General features: G+C 35.3%; 1 protein-coding gene across 1 annotated transcript in view; it reads right to left on the bottom strand.

The window, feature by feature from the left end:
* Window positions 1-784: 784 nt before the first annotated feature.
* Window positions 785-15,108, bottom strand: part of HCRTR2 (hypocretin receptor 2) — a 136,610-nt gene continuing 122,286 nt past the window's right edge. Inside the window, exons 6-8 of the mRNA XM_087437887.1 lie at window positions 6,017-6,237; window positions 3,229-3,350; window positions 785-1,175 (exon numbers count right to left, since the gene is read on the bottom strand). Of these exons, the coding sequence (XP_087294013.1) occupies window positions 946-1,175; window positions 3,229-3,350; window positions 6,017-6,237 (573 nt within the window). The 3' untranslated portion in view covers window positions 785-945. The remainder of the gene's footprint in view (window positions 1,176-3,228; window positions 3,351-6,016; window positions 6,238-15,108) is intronic.

Here is a 15,108-nt window from a genome sequence, read left to right as displayed (position 1 = left end):
ATATTCATGAAATTTAAATAAGTGCAAATATTTACCATCAAATCTCCAGGGCATGAACCTGTCCACTGTGGGACCGAGCTGTGACTTAGCAGTCTGCTACTTCTTTTCTTTGTAAAATGCATTCTTAATTTAATCCAGCCAGGCAACCATATCATTTCTATTGGTCAGAAGAATGTAATAATGTGATTTTATCTTATTCTTAAATGTCAAAATCTTTTCTTAGAGATGGAAATTATTATGTATTTGTAGTTACTCCAAAATTTTTATTTTAATACAGTTTTACTGGCCGTACGTTGAGATGAGAAATGTTAGCAATGGTAAGGTTACAAACCTGAGAAAATTATGGAAATGAGTGATAAAATTAATGAAAAATAAATTTTAATAGTACATATTTTTATATAGTTTTGAAAGATAGCTTTTGAGTTATCTAATATAATATGCTATTTTGTATACAAATATTCTCTCCTATGTCACATTGTAATGACAGTCTTTGTGATTTTGTTAAAACTATAAAGTCAGCTAACATGTCTGTCGTTAATTCAGTTAGTAATTGCTACTTCTTTTAGTAGCCAAAAGAAAATCATTGGATAACTCTTGGTAATTTTTTGCATCCAATTTGAAAGTGAGAGGTTAAAATAATGATTAGAATTAGAAATATTCAAATATTTAATTGACAAATCATAATACACAAAACTAAATGTGAAATAGCCTGAAATAAATTCAGTTGAAGGTTTAACTTCTGACATGTTGAAATCAAAAGTTGAGAAATTATTTCAAACTGACTTTTTTTATTTCCAAAGAGCAATAGATTTTCTTTAAAAAAAAAGAAAGGGGGTCCACAAAGTAATTTTAGCTTCAGATCATTAGGATAATAAAATTTCTGTGTACAGAGATTTAAAAAAAGATTAGTTTTACTCAGGTTTCCCTGTCATGTGAATGAACATTCTACCAGTTTTGAAGCGGCCCCGCTCCATTGGCTGCTGGGAGTGTGCTGATGCTGGTGAGCACAACTTGCTCTGAGAGTTTTGATATGTTATCAAAGTTGCTGATCTGGGTGGTCAGAGACTTCCGGCTCTCTGTGCTCGTCCGTCCCCTGGTGAGCCGATCCTCCTGGCCATGGTGAACTCCAAGGCAACAGCAAGAAAATGCAGCTTTAAACTCCTCTCGAAATTTTCCTGGCAAACCAGGGAGAATGAAAGGAAAAAAATTACGCATAAATATGTTTCAACAAATCATGAATAAGGTACAACGGAGTTGATCCCTTGAGCCAAACTAACGATGAGGTGCAATATTTTGCAAAGGTAGGGAGAATAGGAAAAGGAAATTGCATTCCTGGAAGCTTGGTAGACCCTTGAAACAATGAGGAATTTCCATAAAATAGCGAGACTGCTTTTCATATGTGAGGTTTGGAGTTTGTTTCATTCCTTTAGAGTCAAACCTCACATATTTGTGAATGTGGGTTATTTTTAACTAGGTAACTATAATAAAAGTGATCATCAGTACAAGGACATCCAGAGATATTTAATAATTTCAAAAATGATGAAACCTATGTGTACGTAGCCAAGCTATACAGAAATTACCCCTGCGCTGTACTCTGAAGAAACTGTTCTACTGACACGATCAGTTCAACAAAATATCTAGAAAAATATCTTAAAATATCTAGAAAATTTCTAAAGTTTAGTAAACTGCATAAGGCAGAACAAAAAAAACTGAAGGAAAAATAAATGACTAGAAGTTGTTTCTTGTCTTTAGTAGAAATTGGAGTGAAGTCAAATTGGAGAAGTATGAAAATGATCCTTTTTAAGGGTAAATGACAGTGTTGGGAATCATCGTTTCTTCTCTCTGAGCATCAGTTACCAAACTGGGTTATTGAGTGACCAAATGGGAAGATGCCTGTCCAAGGGCCTAGGACAACGCCAGGCACATAACGAGTCCTCAGTGGGTATCAGCCGCCTTCCCTGCCTTACTCTTAACCCCGTAATAGCGCTTTGACTTGGTTCTGTATCACCGGCTTCAAACACTTCTCCCTACGACCTCCTAATAGGTTTTACTGCTTAGTGCAAGGCTCAGGGCTTGAGTCATTTCCAACCCCGTGCAATTGCTTCCCCACTGCTCTCCATGCCACAGCTCCACATGGCCCCTTCTCCCTTCAAACACAGCACAGGAGAAGTGGTATTTAGTTGTCTCAGGCCTAATGTCATCTTTAGTTAGGAGATGGGGTTGGGTGCTGCAGGGGAAGCCATGAAAAGGGGAACTGAATACAAAACAAGCCTCACATATATACCACCTGATGCTCTGAAAGGTGAAATAAAGCAGGTACATACAGGGTGCATGCCATGATGGAAAAAAAAGCTATTAAAAATTTCTAATTGACTGGTTGGTTGTCTTTTTTATACATATATCGCCTATACAACCAAGAAGGCCAAAAATGAAGTTGGAAAATACACATAGTTTATTAAGTACGCAATAAAGTGAATTGCTTATTTTTCCATATAAAATTATCATGTATTTGGAGATAGAAATGAAAAAGAAATGACCAACCAGTTAGAAAAGAAGACATTGTAAAGATTTAGCTACTTAAAACACAATTCTAAAAGTCAATCAGGCAAAATGTTTATAAATAAAACAACAATTAAATGATTATTATAATTATATTGAGTTCATAAACAGAGATAGATTAAATCAATGGGTGTATGTGTAAGTGTTATGTGTTGTTTAGGAGTAATACCTTTTTTGGGGGTCAGTAAGAAATCTTAAGACAAACTCAAGAGATGTTACCCATGAAAGAAATGTAAATACAGAATAATACCTAAAAGTGGAAAGGTTCCAATTCAGTCTCAATTAGGCTACAAATGTTGGTAAAGGAAACAATATACCAAGGCTGTTTTATTTTCAGATAAAATTATTTTACATTTTTGTAAATCATGAGTTTAATGTATGAAAAGCAAGATCTCTATTATTCAGTTTTCACAATTTTTACTTTTCTCCCATTTCAACATTTCTTCTAAACTTTATGGAAAAAAATGACTTAGATAATTGTCTCTGATGAGTTAGGTAACAGGTAGTCCCTCTCATGAAGGAAGAAACTCGAGACAAATCACATCTGAGAAAAAAATATCTCACTATACAGCGACTAAGCTCATCATATAGTTCGAGAGTATTCCAAACCTTCCAGTCATTGATCCCTCACCCTTGATTAGAATTGTGGCTTATATAGTTGAAACTCACCACTCAGAAAATTATAAATAATTGGGTTCGCAGCACTATTGGCATATACGAGCCAGTGTGAAAATGTAAACCAGGCATATACAGTCTCTCTGTCTTCGGTGTGGGTAAACATCCCAAATACTCTGTAGGAAAAGAAACAACAGGAAATCCAGTGTGATTCTGGAGAGTACTTTTCAATTAACTAAACTCAAGGGTGAACAAAGCCCTCGATAGAGGCTTCCTGACCCATGTCCTCCTCGCTACAGGCATTGATGGCTGATGGGTTTACAGGACCACAGTGGGTTTAGAGTAACTGCAGCACCGGCCACAGAACCTCCATGGCACAGTTAGTAAATCAACAGCCACATCAGGTCAGAGAAGAAGAGTCTTTCTCTCCTGTAAACAGCAAATGCAATAATATTTTTTGTGGGTAAGAATACAGAGGTTAAATTTGTATCTATGTCCTTTTTTTCATTTTGTTTCTAAATACAACTGAGCAATGTTCGTTAATTCCATCTTGCGTGTCTTTAGAAAGCACACCTAAATTGCAGTCTATAAGTACTTGCTACTTTCATTTGGGCATTGATCAAAGTATTATGTTTCTTCAACTCCCATATTCCCACCTTTGCTGAAATTTGGCTTCTGGGACTTCTTTTTACCCAGAGAAGAACTAGTTTTCAGTAGGCAAAATTCTTGTAATTTCTGAAAATTCATGAGTTTTAGTATTTTTCTTTATTATTTTAAACTCTGAAAAATACTTCATTATGATATCCTTAAAAGTCATTTTCAAGATTTGTTCCAAACTTAGAAATATCCCATCTATCAAATTCTATTCACTAGCTGACAACAGGCAACTTGCAACTACCTGATTAATTTATAGGCTGAAGATTATAATGCATTTCCTGTCAGAGGCTCCATCATTAATTGTGTAGCTTGTGTCCATGATGGGAATGCATTTCTGGCATAAAGGGATGCTCTACAGAGTACTAGAGTTTTACAAAAATACGATATGGAGTGAAACATCACGGACAAATGGAATTAATGAGTTACGACTCTCTACCATAATATACCATAGAAATCCTAGACAAACCAGAACAGCCTTAAAGAAGTTAGTTTTGGCTAGTCAGACAAAAAATTAAGTTTCAAGAAAAAGAATTTAGGAATTTATTTGTAAGAGAAAGAAAACGTAAGTATAATATGCAAGGCCAAAAAGCAGATAAGCATTTGAAGAAAATGCTATTTGATAAAGAGAAAAACAATTTTCAAGGTTAATTTTTTTATTATGTGGAAAAGAGTAGAATTCTCAAAAAATTGAATATATTTTGAATTTAACATGGACTTTCTCTTTAAAAGGTCATTTATTTTCCTTGGAAAGGAAGGTATTTAAGTCAAAAGAATAGGAGAAATATTATGGACAAGTAGGTATTTGGAACTAGTTAAAGGAAGGGTACAAGTGCTGAGGTGCAGGAGATCCAAATGGGCAATCTGGAGAGCAGTAAATCCAATTTTCATTGAGTTTAGACTGACTAAAATATAGGTACAAAAAAGAAAAATCCAAAAACAAAGAGGAGAAAATCCATCCAGTATCATGGCATGTTTATAAAGTTCTTAGGAGCAGAAAACATCATCTAGCAAAAGACTGTAATACATGTGTGTGAGATTTCTGTGGGCAAGAAAAATGAGGGGATTTATGAAAAGATATGGAGGGCAAAGTAGCCTTCATGTCCTTGTGAGCCCGTATACGTATGTCTCAAGAACTCAAGCTGCCGAAAATCTTTAAGGCTGTGTCTGTGGTAAATAGTACTGAACAACAAAAAGAAAAGTTCATTTTCTATTTCTTCTCCGTTGAAAAAGTCATTAAGCAACCAAAAACAAGGGCCAAGAGAAAGAGAAATCTTTGCAGCTGGTTATACCACCTTTCATCTTTGTGAGTCCAGCCAGAGCAGCGTCTCTCCTGAGTCCCCAGCTGTGAGCAATATGATACTGACTCTGAATCAGGGAAAAGAGAGAGGAGCGCTTCTAGTTTAAGTTCGAAGCCTGTTATAAACAGAATTAGTATCACCTTGGGACCAGTCTGTGCCATGGTTATGATTCCCAATACGGTTGGCTGGCTGTGAAGTTCCTGTCTACCAGTGCCCCTGCATGGGCTGTTTGTGTTGGTCAATTGTTTTAACTTAATAGTGTGTCTGCAGCGGAACAAATAACATACTTTCTTGCACTGAAAAATTTTGTGCTGATTTTTATTAATATTCACTCTGAGCTTCATTCAATGACTTCAGGAAATGGATTTTCTTTCTTTCTGTTTAAACATTCAGAACATGGTATGTGCTGATTCCATTTTTTGTGTGTGCGCTCACAAATGTACTTTTAAGTATAATTAGAATGCTAACAAAACACTCATCTCTTTTTATCCTTTAGATAGAATTCTGTCATGATTCCCTATGTTTTTGAGAACAAAGTTTTGGAAAACCCATTTGTTCTGATGAAAAAACAACTACAGGCTCTATGTGCATTTTTTGCATTAGAAGTTTTTCTGAATCTAAAGCTTAGCAATTAGCTTGAAGAGGTCAGGGAACATCTGTTTTATGTCTGCCACTCAACAGAGAATTTGCATGAACAAGGGCATTTAGAGTCTGAATACTCTGAAGGCTATTCACCTTACCTGTTGATAACAACACATTGATTTATCTGGCTGACAAGCTATCTAGGCAGACAGTTTAGATTTTTCTCTGGCTTAAAAAAAAAAGTTGTTAATTAAGAACCAAGAAATGACAGGTCACTTCATTCTCATATAATAGGTGATCTTTACCTCTTTAGCACATTGAGGATGCTAATTGGTAGATAGCAAATTGCAAACACCAAAAGCACAACCATCAGCATCCGGGCTGTTTTCCGTCTGGCCCGGATCTGCTTTATCTCAGCGGCCACAGCGCTAATCCTGGACTTGGTCTGCTGTCCTGGCCCTCGAGGCTGTGAAACAGGCTGCAAGGCCTTCCATTTTCTCTGAACCACAGATGATGTTCCAGGGATCTGGAAGGAGCGGAGACCCTTTATTTTTATCTGACTTAGGAAATTCCCACTTTGGAGAAGTAATTAGAAGACACAGAAGGAGAGTGTCCCAGACACCTGTGGTCTGGGAGGTTTGAGGGCCCGTTTCCCCAGAACGTTTGCTGAGTTGAGTATGTTCTTGAGTAATACAGTCGAATGCCAAATAGGAGTTTGAGTGGAAAAAAAGTTGAAACATCGCAATTTTGTCAAGGTCTAAAGAGAGCTGCAAATGGAAAAGACAGCTCTTTATAGAAAAAGAGATGTTCTATATCCAGACAATGGACTATTCAGCGTTAGAAAGAAATGAGCTATCAAGCCATGAAAAAACATAGACGAAACTTAAATGCGTATTGCTAAGTGCAAGAAGCCAATTTCAAAAGGCTACGTACTATATAATTCCAAATATGTGACATCCTGGGAAAGGTAAAACTATGGAGAGAGTAAAAATATCAGTAGTTGCTAGAGGTTGAGGGGGGGAGGGATGAATAGGCAGAGCACAGAGGATTTTTAGGACAGTGAAAATACTCCGTGTGGTATTATAATGATGGATACATGGCATTACACATTACATAATATATTTGGATACATTGTCCAAACTCAAAGAATGCACATCAAGAGTGAACCATGAGGTAAAGTATGGACTTGGGGTGATTATGATATATCAATGTTGCCTCATCAATCGTAACAATTGTACCACTCTCATCGGGGATGTGGATAATGAAGAGGCTGTTCATGACTGGAGATAGGGGCCATATGGCAAGTCTCTGTACCTTTCACTTAATTGAACTGAACCTCAAACTGCTCTAAAAAAGAAAACCTCTCAATTTAAAAAAGAGAGAGATAAAGACTGAGGAAGAAGAGCAACAAGGGGATTACAATCATATTATCTTATTAGGAATTCTGGTTCAGCTCAGATACCCAAGTTTAAAGAGAAGGAAAACCTAACAGGCAATCGCAAAAGTGAGCTGAATGGATTTTTTTATGCATCAATACTGCCATCTGCTGCCAGATGGAGAGACGGGACTTAACTACTTGCATTTCTTTAGGTTTTCTGCTTAGGAGGTTTGATCGATGCAAACCTTTGAATGAAAGGAATAAAAAATAAACAAAACATTCTTTGTTGCATACTATTTGTTGTTATGAAATTGCTTGAAACCAATTTTATAGTCTAACCCTTTAAAATGCACACAGAAACAGAGAATCCCTTGTGGTCTTGCATTTCTCTTCAAAGTTATTTGATAATAGCAGGGAGTCCCTCCAAGTATAATATTTTCATAATTATAAGCTCATGAAGATCAATAGGGTTTAGTAAGCAAAACAATAAAATTCAGCTTGTGTAATTTTTTAAAGAGGAAAATATGCCAATGAGCACACTATCAGGCCATCTTAGTTCTACTGTGATTATTCATCTGTTGCTTTTATCTTTGTGCTGCAAGCTGGGGCAGACCACTGTGTCCCTGTGGTCTCAGAATGGATGTTGGATGGATTCAGTTGCTTTATACATCACAAGATCCAAGTCTGTTAGGCAACCCTTAATTTGAGAACAGAATTTTACTGTGATGTCTACAAAGACAAATTAACACGATGCTCCTTTTGACCATAAATATTGTCTCTCAAAAAGAAGCAAATTAACTTAATGAAAATCTGCCCTTAAACAGAAAAACATTTGATAAATCATTTCTCTTCTGACTCTGTATGTCCTGGCATGTAGACTGACCCTTCCACATAGTGGCGGCCCAATCCATCACCTTATCCATTGGTTGGGGAAGATAGAAGCTGGGAATCCTTCCTCCTCTGTGAGTCTCTTTTTAAATAGTCATTTTTAAAATAAGTAAGGAGAAGTTGCAATGGATATTAGAAAGTTCCAGAAGACCTCTAGCAAGAGTAACCCTATAAATATCTGCTAACTGGACTTGAACTACTTTCTAAATGATCTCTGGGAGATCATTTAAATTTTAGCAATTCTATTAGGGAGTGCACCCTTGAGGGAAAGACTCAGTATCCTGCATCTGCTGACTTCTGCAACCCTCAGAAACAGAGTCCCTGTGAAGAGAAACTGCCCCAGGGAACATGGCTATGGTCCCTGCAATCGGGGGAAAAAAAGCAATGATAATGTTCTCTTTTAAGATGATAATCTAAATAAGGATGGAAGATGTTTAATTCTGCACGCATCTTGAGGGGATATACAAATCTCCACATTGATAAATTGTCTATGTCTAGAGAAAGTCAGCATGATATTAATAGAAATCACTGATATTAACTGAGCACCAGGAACCGTGAATAATCTTGAATAATCATTAATGCGTTCCTAAGAGTAGATTACTGTGAATCCTACTTTATAGACGATCAAGCAGATATTGAGAAGGATGAAATAAACATCCAAGTCTATATCTGACAAGCCAGGATTTGCACTCAGGTCTATCTGACTGTAAAGCTCATCTTTTCCCATTGTGATGCAAGGTGTCCATGTATAAACTTCAACACAATGTGATATGGAAGTCAGTAAATGTTTTTAACATATGCCTAGTTACATAAAAGCAATAATAATCATACTAGAGGGCTTTGAGAGATCCAGTCTGGGAGGCTGTCCATATGGGAAGGTCTTTCCCCTGCCATCTCAGTAAGGGGTCAACAACCTCTTCCTGTGGAAGGCACACACACACACACACACACACACACACTCCATTCTTATTCTACTATTATAAACAAGCTTTAAAATCATCTTTGACATGAAAATACATCCTAGAAGAGGTATTACCACAGTTATGAATTGAAAATATCATGTAAATTATGGCCCTTGAAACCTGCTCTGTCTTAAGAAATATTTGTGACCAGGACAAAGTTATAAGCAAAAGACAGACATGCTGCAGACATTAAAAGGGAAATAAGACTACATCATGTTCACCACCAAAATACTAATTACAACCCATCACCACACACATGTACCGAATTATCCCTTTCACCCTCCACCCTCCCCCCTTCCCCTCTGGTAACCACCAATCCAATCTCTGTCCCTATGTGTTTGTTTATTGTTGTTATTATCTACTACTTAATGAAGGAAATCATACGGTATTTGTATAGTTGAGTTTAAAAAAAAAAATAAAAAAAAAATAAATAAAATAAAAAAAAAAATAAAAGGGAAATAAGAGAATATTATGAACAACCAATAACTCTGCAAACTTAAATGAAATGGATACATACCTTGAAAAACAAAGATTACCAAAACTGACACTATCCTTACTCAACCTTGCTCCAAAAAAACTCTAGGCCCAGATACGTTCAATGATGAATTCAATAAAACAATAAAGAATAAATAATACCAATCTTACTCAGAGTCTTTCTGAAATTTAATGAAACAATAATACTTTCCAACTAATTTTATGAGGCCACAGTTACCCTAATAATCAAAGACATGACAACAAAAGAAAACCACTGAGCAAAACTCCTTAAAAATATATTATCAAAGCAAGTCCAGTAACTTACAAAACCAGATAATAGATTTGGCTCAATAAATCAGTCAGATTTATTCCAGCAAAGCAGTGTTGGTTTAACATTCAAAAATAAATCAATGTAATTTATCATATTAACAGAATAAAAGAGAAAAAAATATCATCTCAATAGATAAAGGAAAAGCATTTGAAAACTTCAACACCCTTTCTTGATAAAACTCCATAAACTAGTAAACTAGTAATAGAAGGAAACTTACTCAACCTGATGAAGTACATCTATGAAAAGCCTTTAGCTATGATGCTACCTAGTGGTGAAAGATGAACACTTTCCTCTAAGAGTGGGAACAACGCAATGAAGTCTTCTCTCACCACCTCTACTCAACACTGTGCTGGAGGTCCTACCCAGCACAAGAAGACAAGAAAAAGAGATAAAATGCACATAGATTGATGCTATTCAGAGGACATTACCGCTTACAAAGGAAATCCTAAGGCATCAACAAAAAAGCCACCAGAACTAACACCTGAATTTAGCAATATGCAGGACACAAAATCAATAAACAAAAATTAATTGTATTCCGATATACTAGCAATAAACAATTGGAAAATTAAATTACAAAATAACACAAGTTTCAATAGCAAAACCTGTATTCTTAGGGATACATTTAACAAAATATATATATGAAAAATTATGAAAATTGCGAGGAGATATAAAAGAAGACCTAAATAAATGGAGAGATACACCATGTTCATGGATTAGAAGATTTAATATTTTTAATATGGCACTTCTCCCCAAATTGACCCATAGATTCAGTGCAATAAATCCCATTCAAAATAATGGCAATATTTTTGTAGAAATTGAAACATTTATTTTTAAAATTTTTATGAATATGCAAAGGATCTGGAATAGCCAAAACAATTTTAAAGAATGAACAAAGTTGGGGGACTCATATGATCTGATTTTGAGACACAGTAAAGCTATATACATAATGTGTATGTATATATGCGTGATTGTGTGTATCTCGGAGGAAAGAAGACTAGCATGATATATACAATTTGCAAGTTATCTCATTAAAATGTGCCTGCAAAAGAGATCACCTGAAAAATGGTATGGAATTATGAAGGAATCTAGTAAAGAGTCATTTAATGGCTCCCAAGGAAGGGAGGATACTATTCAAAGCAAAGAGAAGCAGAAAGACAGATAGGAAGGCCGTGGGAAGGGAGTATATGAACAAGGAAGCCGTGAACAACATTGCCTAATGCTGGCAAACGGTCAAGCAAGAAGTCTTCAGGAAAATATTTTCTGGAAATCATTGGTGACTAGTGAGAGCAGTTTCAGTGTAGTGGTGGGACTTGAATCAGAATCAAGTGGGCTGAGAAATCAGTGGGGCTGAGGGGTGGTGAGAAAAAGAAACCAATAAATGGGAATGTCAAAAATTTTAGCGAGGAGGAGGAGGAAAGAGTTAAGTTGGTAGCTGGAAGGGTCTGAGAGTTTGGATGATGCTTTTTTTTCAGTACTTAACAAATGCCTGCTCCAAGAGGACAAATCTTCTTTATCTTTCTCCTATTCTTTAACTCATTACCCATTTTATCATAATAGAGTGCAACTGACACTTGGTAGGGCTGTCTCATACGAAACAATAACCTCCTCACATTTCTCTGTCTGGTAGGAACAATGGGACTTTTTCTTGTTCCTTACACCCACTACCATTTGGGGATGATCGTGCTCCAAAACCCAGTGACTTTTTCCGTTTAACTCCATGACATCTTGACAAATATTTTTGATCCTAGCACTGCTCTTTTAGAGTTTAGATGCACATGCTAAGTTCCTATGATGAGAATCACGACTATTTTCTTTGTCCCATCTCTTCATTCTCACAATAAATAGCTCTACTTGCAGATTCTACAGATAGCCCTTATGGACCACAACTGCTGTCCCTGATCCTATCACTCAAACCCCCAACCCATGCCTCCTGTCCCCCGCCAATCCCTGGATCTGTGGTCTGTCAACATTATTCCATCACACAGTCAATTAGCTCCTCTTTGTAGAAATTGATTTCCCCTCTCCTTCCTGGGATCTAACATATGATTTTCATTGAATAGTCACTCTTGTGCTTCTGTACTTATACAGACCTTAAAATCTTTAGTCACAAACAAACATTTGGATAGTTCCCATTATATAGTCTTATTACATCAACATGTCAAATTGTTTAAGTTTTTTTCTTCCCTACAGTTTCAGCAGAAAAATTTTCTGAAATAAATTCCCTCTACCTTAAAATTTTTTTTTAATTTTTAAAACCCATCATTTTTCATTCTTTCTGATTTTAAAAACAAATTTATTCAGATATAATTTACATGCCATAAATTCACCATTTAAAAGGATACAATTAAGTGGTTTTTAGTGTATTCACAGAGTTGTGTAATTATCACACCATCACTATCTAATTCCAGAACATTTTCATTACCCTGAAATGAAAGTCCAAACCCATTAGCAGTCACTCCCCATTGCGCCACTCTAACACCCCCTGCCAACCACAGATCTTTCTGGCTCTATGAATTTGCCTATTCTCTACATTTCCAGTATATAAAATCATATAACATGTGGTCTTTTGCATCTGGCTTTTTTCGCTTAACAATGTTTTCAAGGTTCATTCATGTTGTAGCATGTATCAATACTTCATTTCTTTTTATAGCCGAATAACATTCCATTGAATGCATATACCACAATTAGTTTATCCATTCATCCATTGATGGGCATTCAGGTTATTTCTACTTTTTGGCTACTATGTATAATGCTGCTATGAATATCTATGTATAAGTTTCTGTGTGGACATGTTTTCAGTTCTCTTAGGTATATACCTAGGGATTAAATTGGTGGTTCACATGGTAATTCTTCATTTAAGATTTTGAGGAACTACCAAACTGCTTTCCAGAGTACCTGCATCATTTTCCACTCCCACCAGCAATGTATGAGGGTGCTAATTTCTCCAGATCCTCACCAATTGTTATTGTCTGTCTGTAAAAAAATTTTTTTTAAATTTTAGCCATATTATTGAGTGTGAAGAGGTATCTCACTGTGGTTTTGATTTGCATCTCACAAATAACTAATGCTGTTGAGCCTCTTTTCATATACTTATTGGCCATTTACATATCTTCTTTGGAGAAACGTTTATTCAAATCTTTGCCCGTTTTTAATGGGTTATTTCTTTTTATTGTTGAATCATAAAAGTTCTTTATATATATTGGGTACAAGTCCTTTGTCAGATATATGATTTGCAAATATTTTCTCCCATTGTGTGGGCTGCCTTTTCAGTTTCTGCATGGTATACTATGAAGCACAAAAGTTTGATTTCAATAGCAGGCAATTTATATATTTATTTTTCATTTTTTGCTTGTGGTTTTGGTGTCATATTTAAGAAACCATTGTCTAAACCAAAGTCATATGATATATGACCAAAGTCACATAATGAATGTGTTTTCTTCTAAGAGTTTTATAGTATTATAATACTATAGTGTAGTATAATACTTATAGTATAGTATAGTATAGGATAGTGTAGTATATAAGTTTGTTTTGAGTTAAATTTTATATATGGTGTAAGATGTGGTCCAACTCCATTCTTTTGCTTATGGATACACAGTTGTCCCAACACCATTTGTTGACAAGACTATGATTTTCCCCATTGAATTGTGTTGGCACCTTTGTCAAAAACGAATTCATCATAAATATAAGGGTTTATTTGTGGACTCTCAATTCTATTTCATTGATCTTTAAGACTATCTTTATGCAAATACCACATACACACTATCTTGATTCCTTTAGCTTTGACATTGAGAAGTGAGTCTTCCAACTTTGTTTTTCTTTTTGAAGATGATTTTGGCTATTCTCTGTCCCTTGCATTTCCATATTAATTTTAGTATCAGCTTGCCAATTTGTGCAAAAAAAAAAAAAAAAAAGAAAAAAAGACAACTGGGATTTTGATAGGGATTGTGTTGAATCCATAGATGAATTTGGGGAATTTTTCTATCTGAACAATATTAAGTCTTCCAATCCATGAACATGGAATGTCTTTTCATTTATTTAGTCATGCTTTGAGTTTTTAATGATATTTTGTAGTTGTAAGTGTACAAATCATGTACTTCTTTTATTAAACTTATTTTTAAGTATTTTATTCTTTTTGTTGTTATTTATTTTTTTTGTGTCAGGAAGACTGGATCTGAGCAAACATCAGTGCCCACCTTCCTCTATTTTGTATGTGGGATGCTGCCACAGCATGGCTTCATGAGTAGTGTGTAGGTCAGCGCCTGGGATCTGAACCTGTGAACACCAGGCCGCCTAAGCAGAGAGTGTGAACTTGACCACTACTCCACTGGGCCAGCCCCTTTGTTGCTATTTTAAATAGAATTGTTTGTTAATTTCATTTTGGGGTTGTTCTTTGCTAGTGTATAGAAATGAAATTGATTTTTGTATTAGGCATCAAGGTTGGAAAGTATCAAGTAAACTATCTCTATTTGTAAATTACATGATCTTGTATATAGAAAATCCTAAAGAATACACTGCAAAAAAAATACGTTAGAACTAATAAACAAGTTCAGCAAGTTTCCAAGATAATATATATTCCAATGTTGATGTCTTTTATTTTTTATTATTATTAACATTATTTCTTGACTAATTGACCTGGATAAAATCTAGTTCTATTCAATATTGAATATAAGTGATAATAGCAGACATCCTTGTCTTATTTCTGATCTTAGCAGAGAAATATTCAGTCTTTTATCATTATGTATAATATTAGCTGTGGGATTTTTGTAGATGTCTGTATCAAATTGAGAAGTCCTTTTTATTCCTAGTTAGCTAAGTGCCTTTATCTTGAAAGGGTGTTGTATTTTGTCAAATGCTTTTGCTGCATCTATTGAGATGATCATGTGGTTTTTGTCTTTTATTCTATTAATATGTTTTATTACATTGATTGATCTTCCTATGTTAAACCCATGTTGCATTGCTGAGCTAAATCACAGTTGGTCATCGCGTATAACCCTTTTTATATATTGGATTTGGTTTGCTAGCATTTTGTTGAGTATTTTAATGTCTATATTCATAAGTATATTAATCTGTAGTTTTCTTCTGATGTCTTTGTTTGGTTTTAATATCAGTGTAATTCTGGCCTCATGGAATGAGATGGGGAGTGTTCCCTCCTCTTCTATTTTTTGGAAGAGTTTGTGAAGACCCGGTGTTAATTCTTCTTTAAACATTTGGTAGAATTTAATGGTGAAGCCACCTGGGCTTTTCTCTGTGTGAAATTTCTTTGTTACTGTTCAATCTCTTTACATATAATAGGTCTATTCAGATTTTCTAATTCTTCTTTAGTCAGTTTCAGTAGTTTGTGTCTTTCTATGCATTTGTCCATTT

This window comes from Ceratotherium simum, chromosome 13 (assembly GCF_057802395.1).
Source record: "Ceratotherium simum simum isolate JZ-2026a chromosome 13, ASM5780239v1, whole genome shotgun sequence".
NCBI lineage: Eukaryota > Metazoa > Chordata > Mammalia > Perissodactyla > Rhinocerotidae > Ceratotherium > Ceratotherium simum.
The sequence above is the reverse complement of the archived record's forward strand: the minus strand, read 5'-3'. Positions and strand labels throughout refer to the sequence as shown.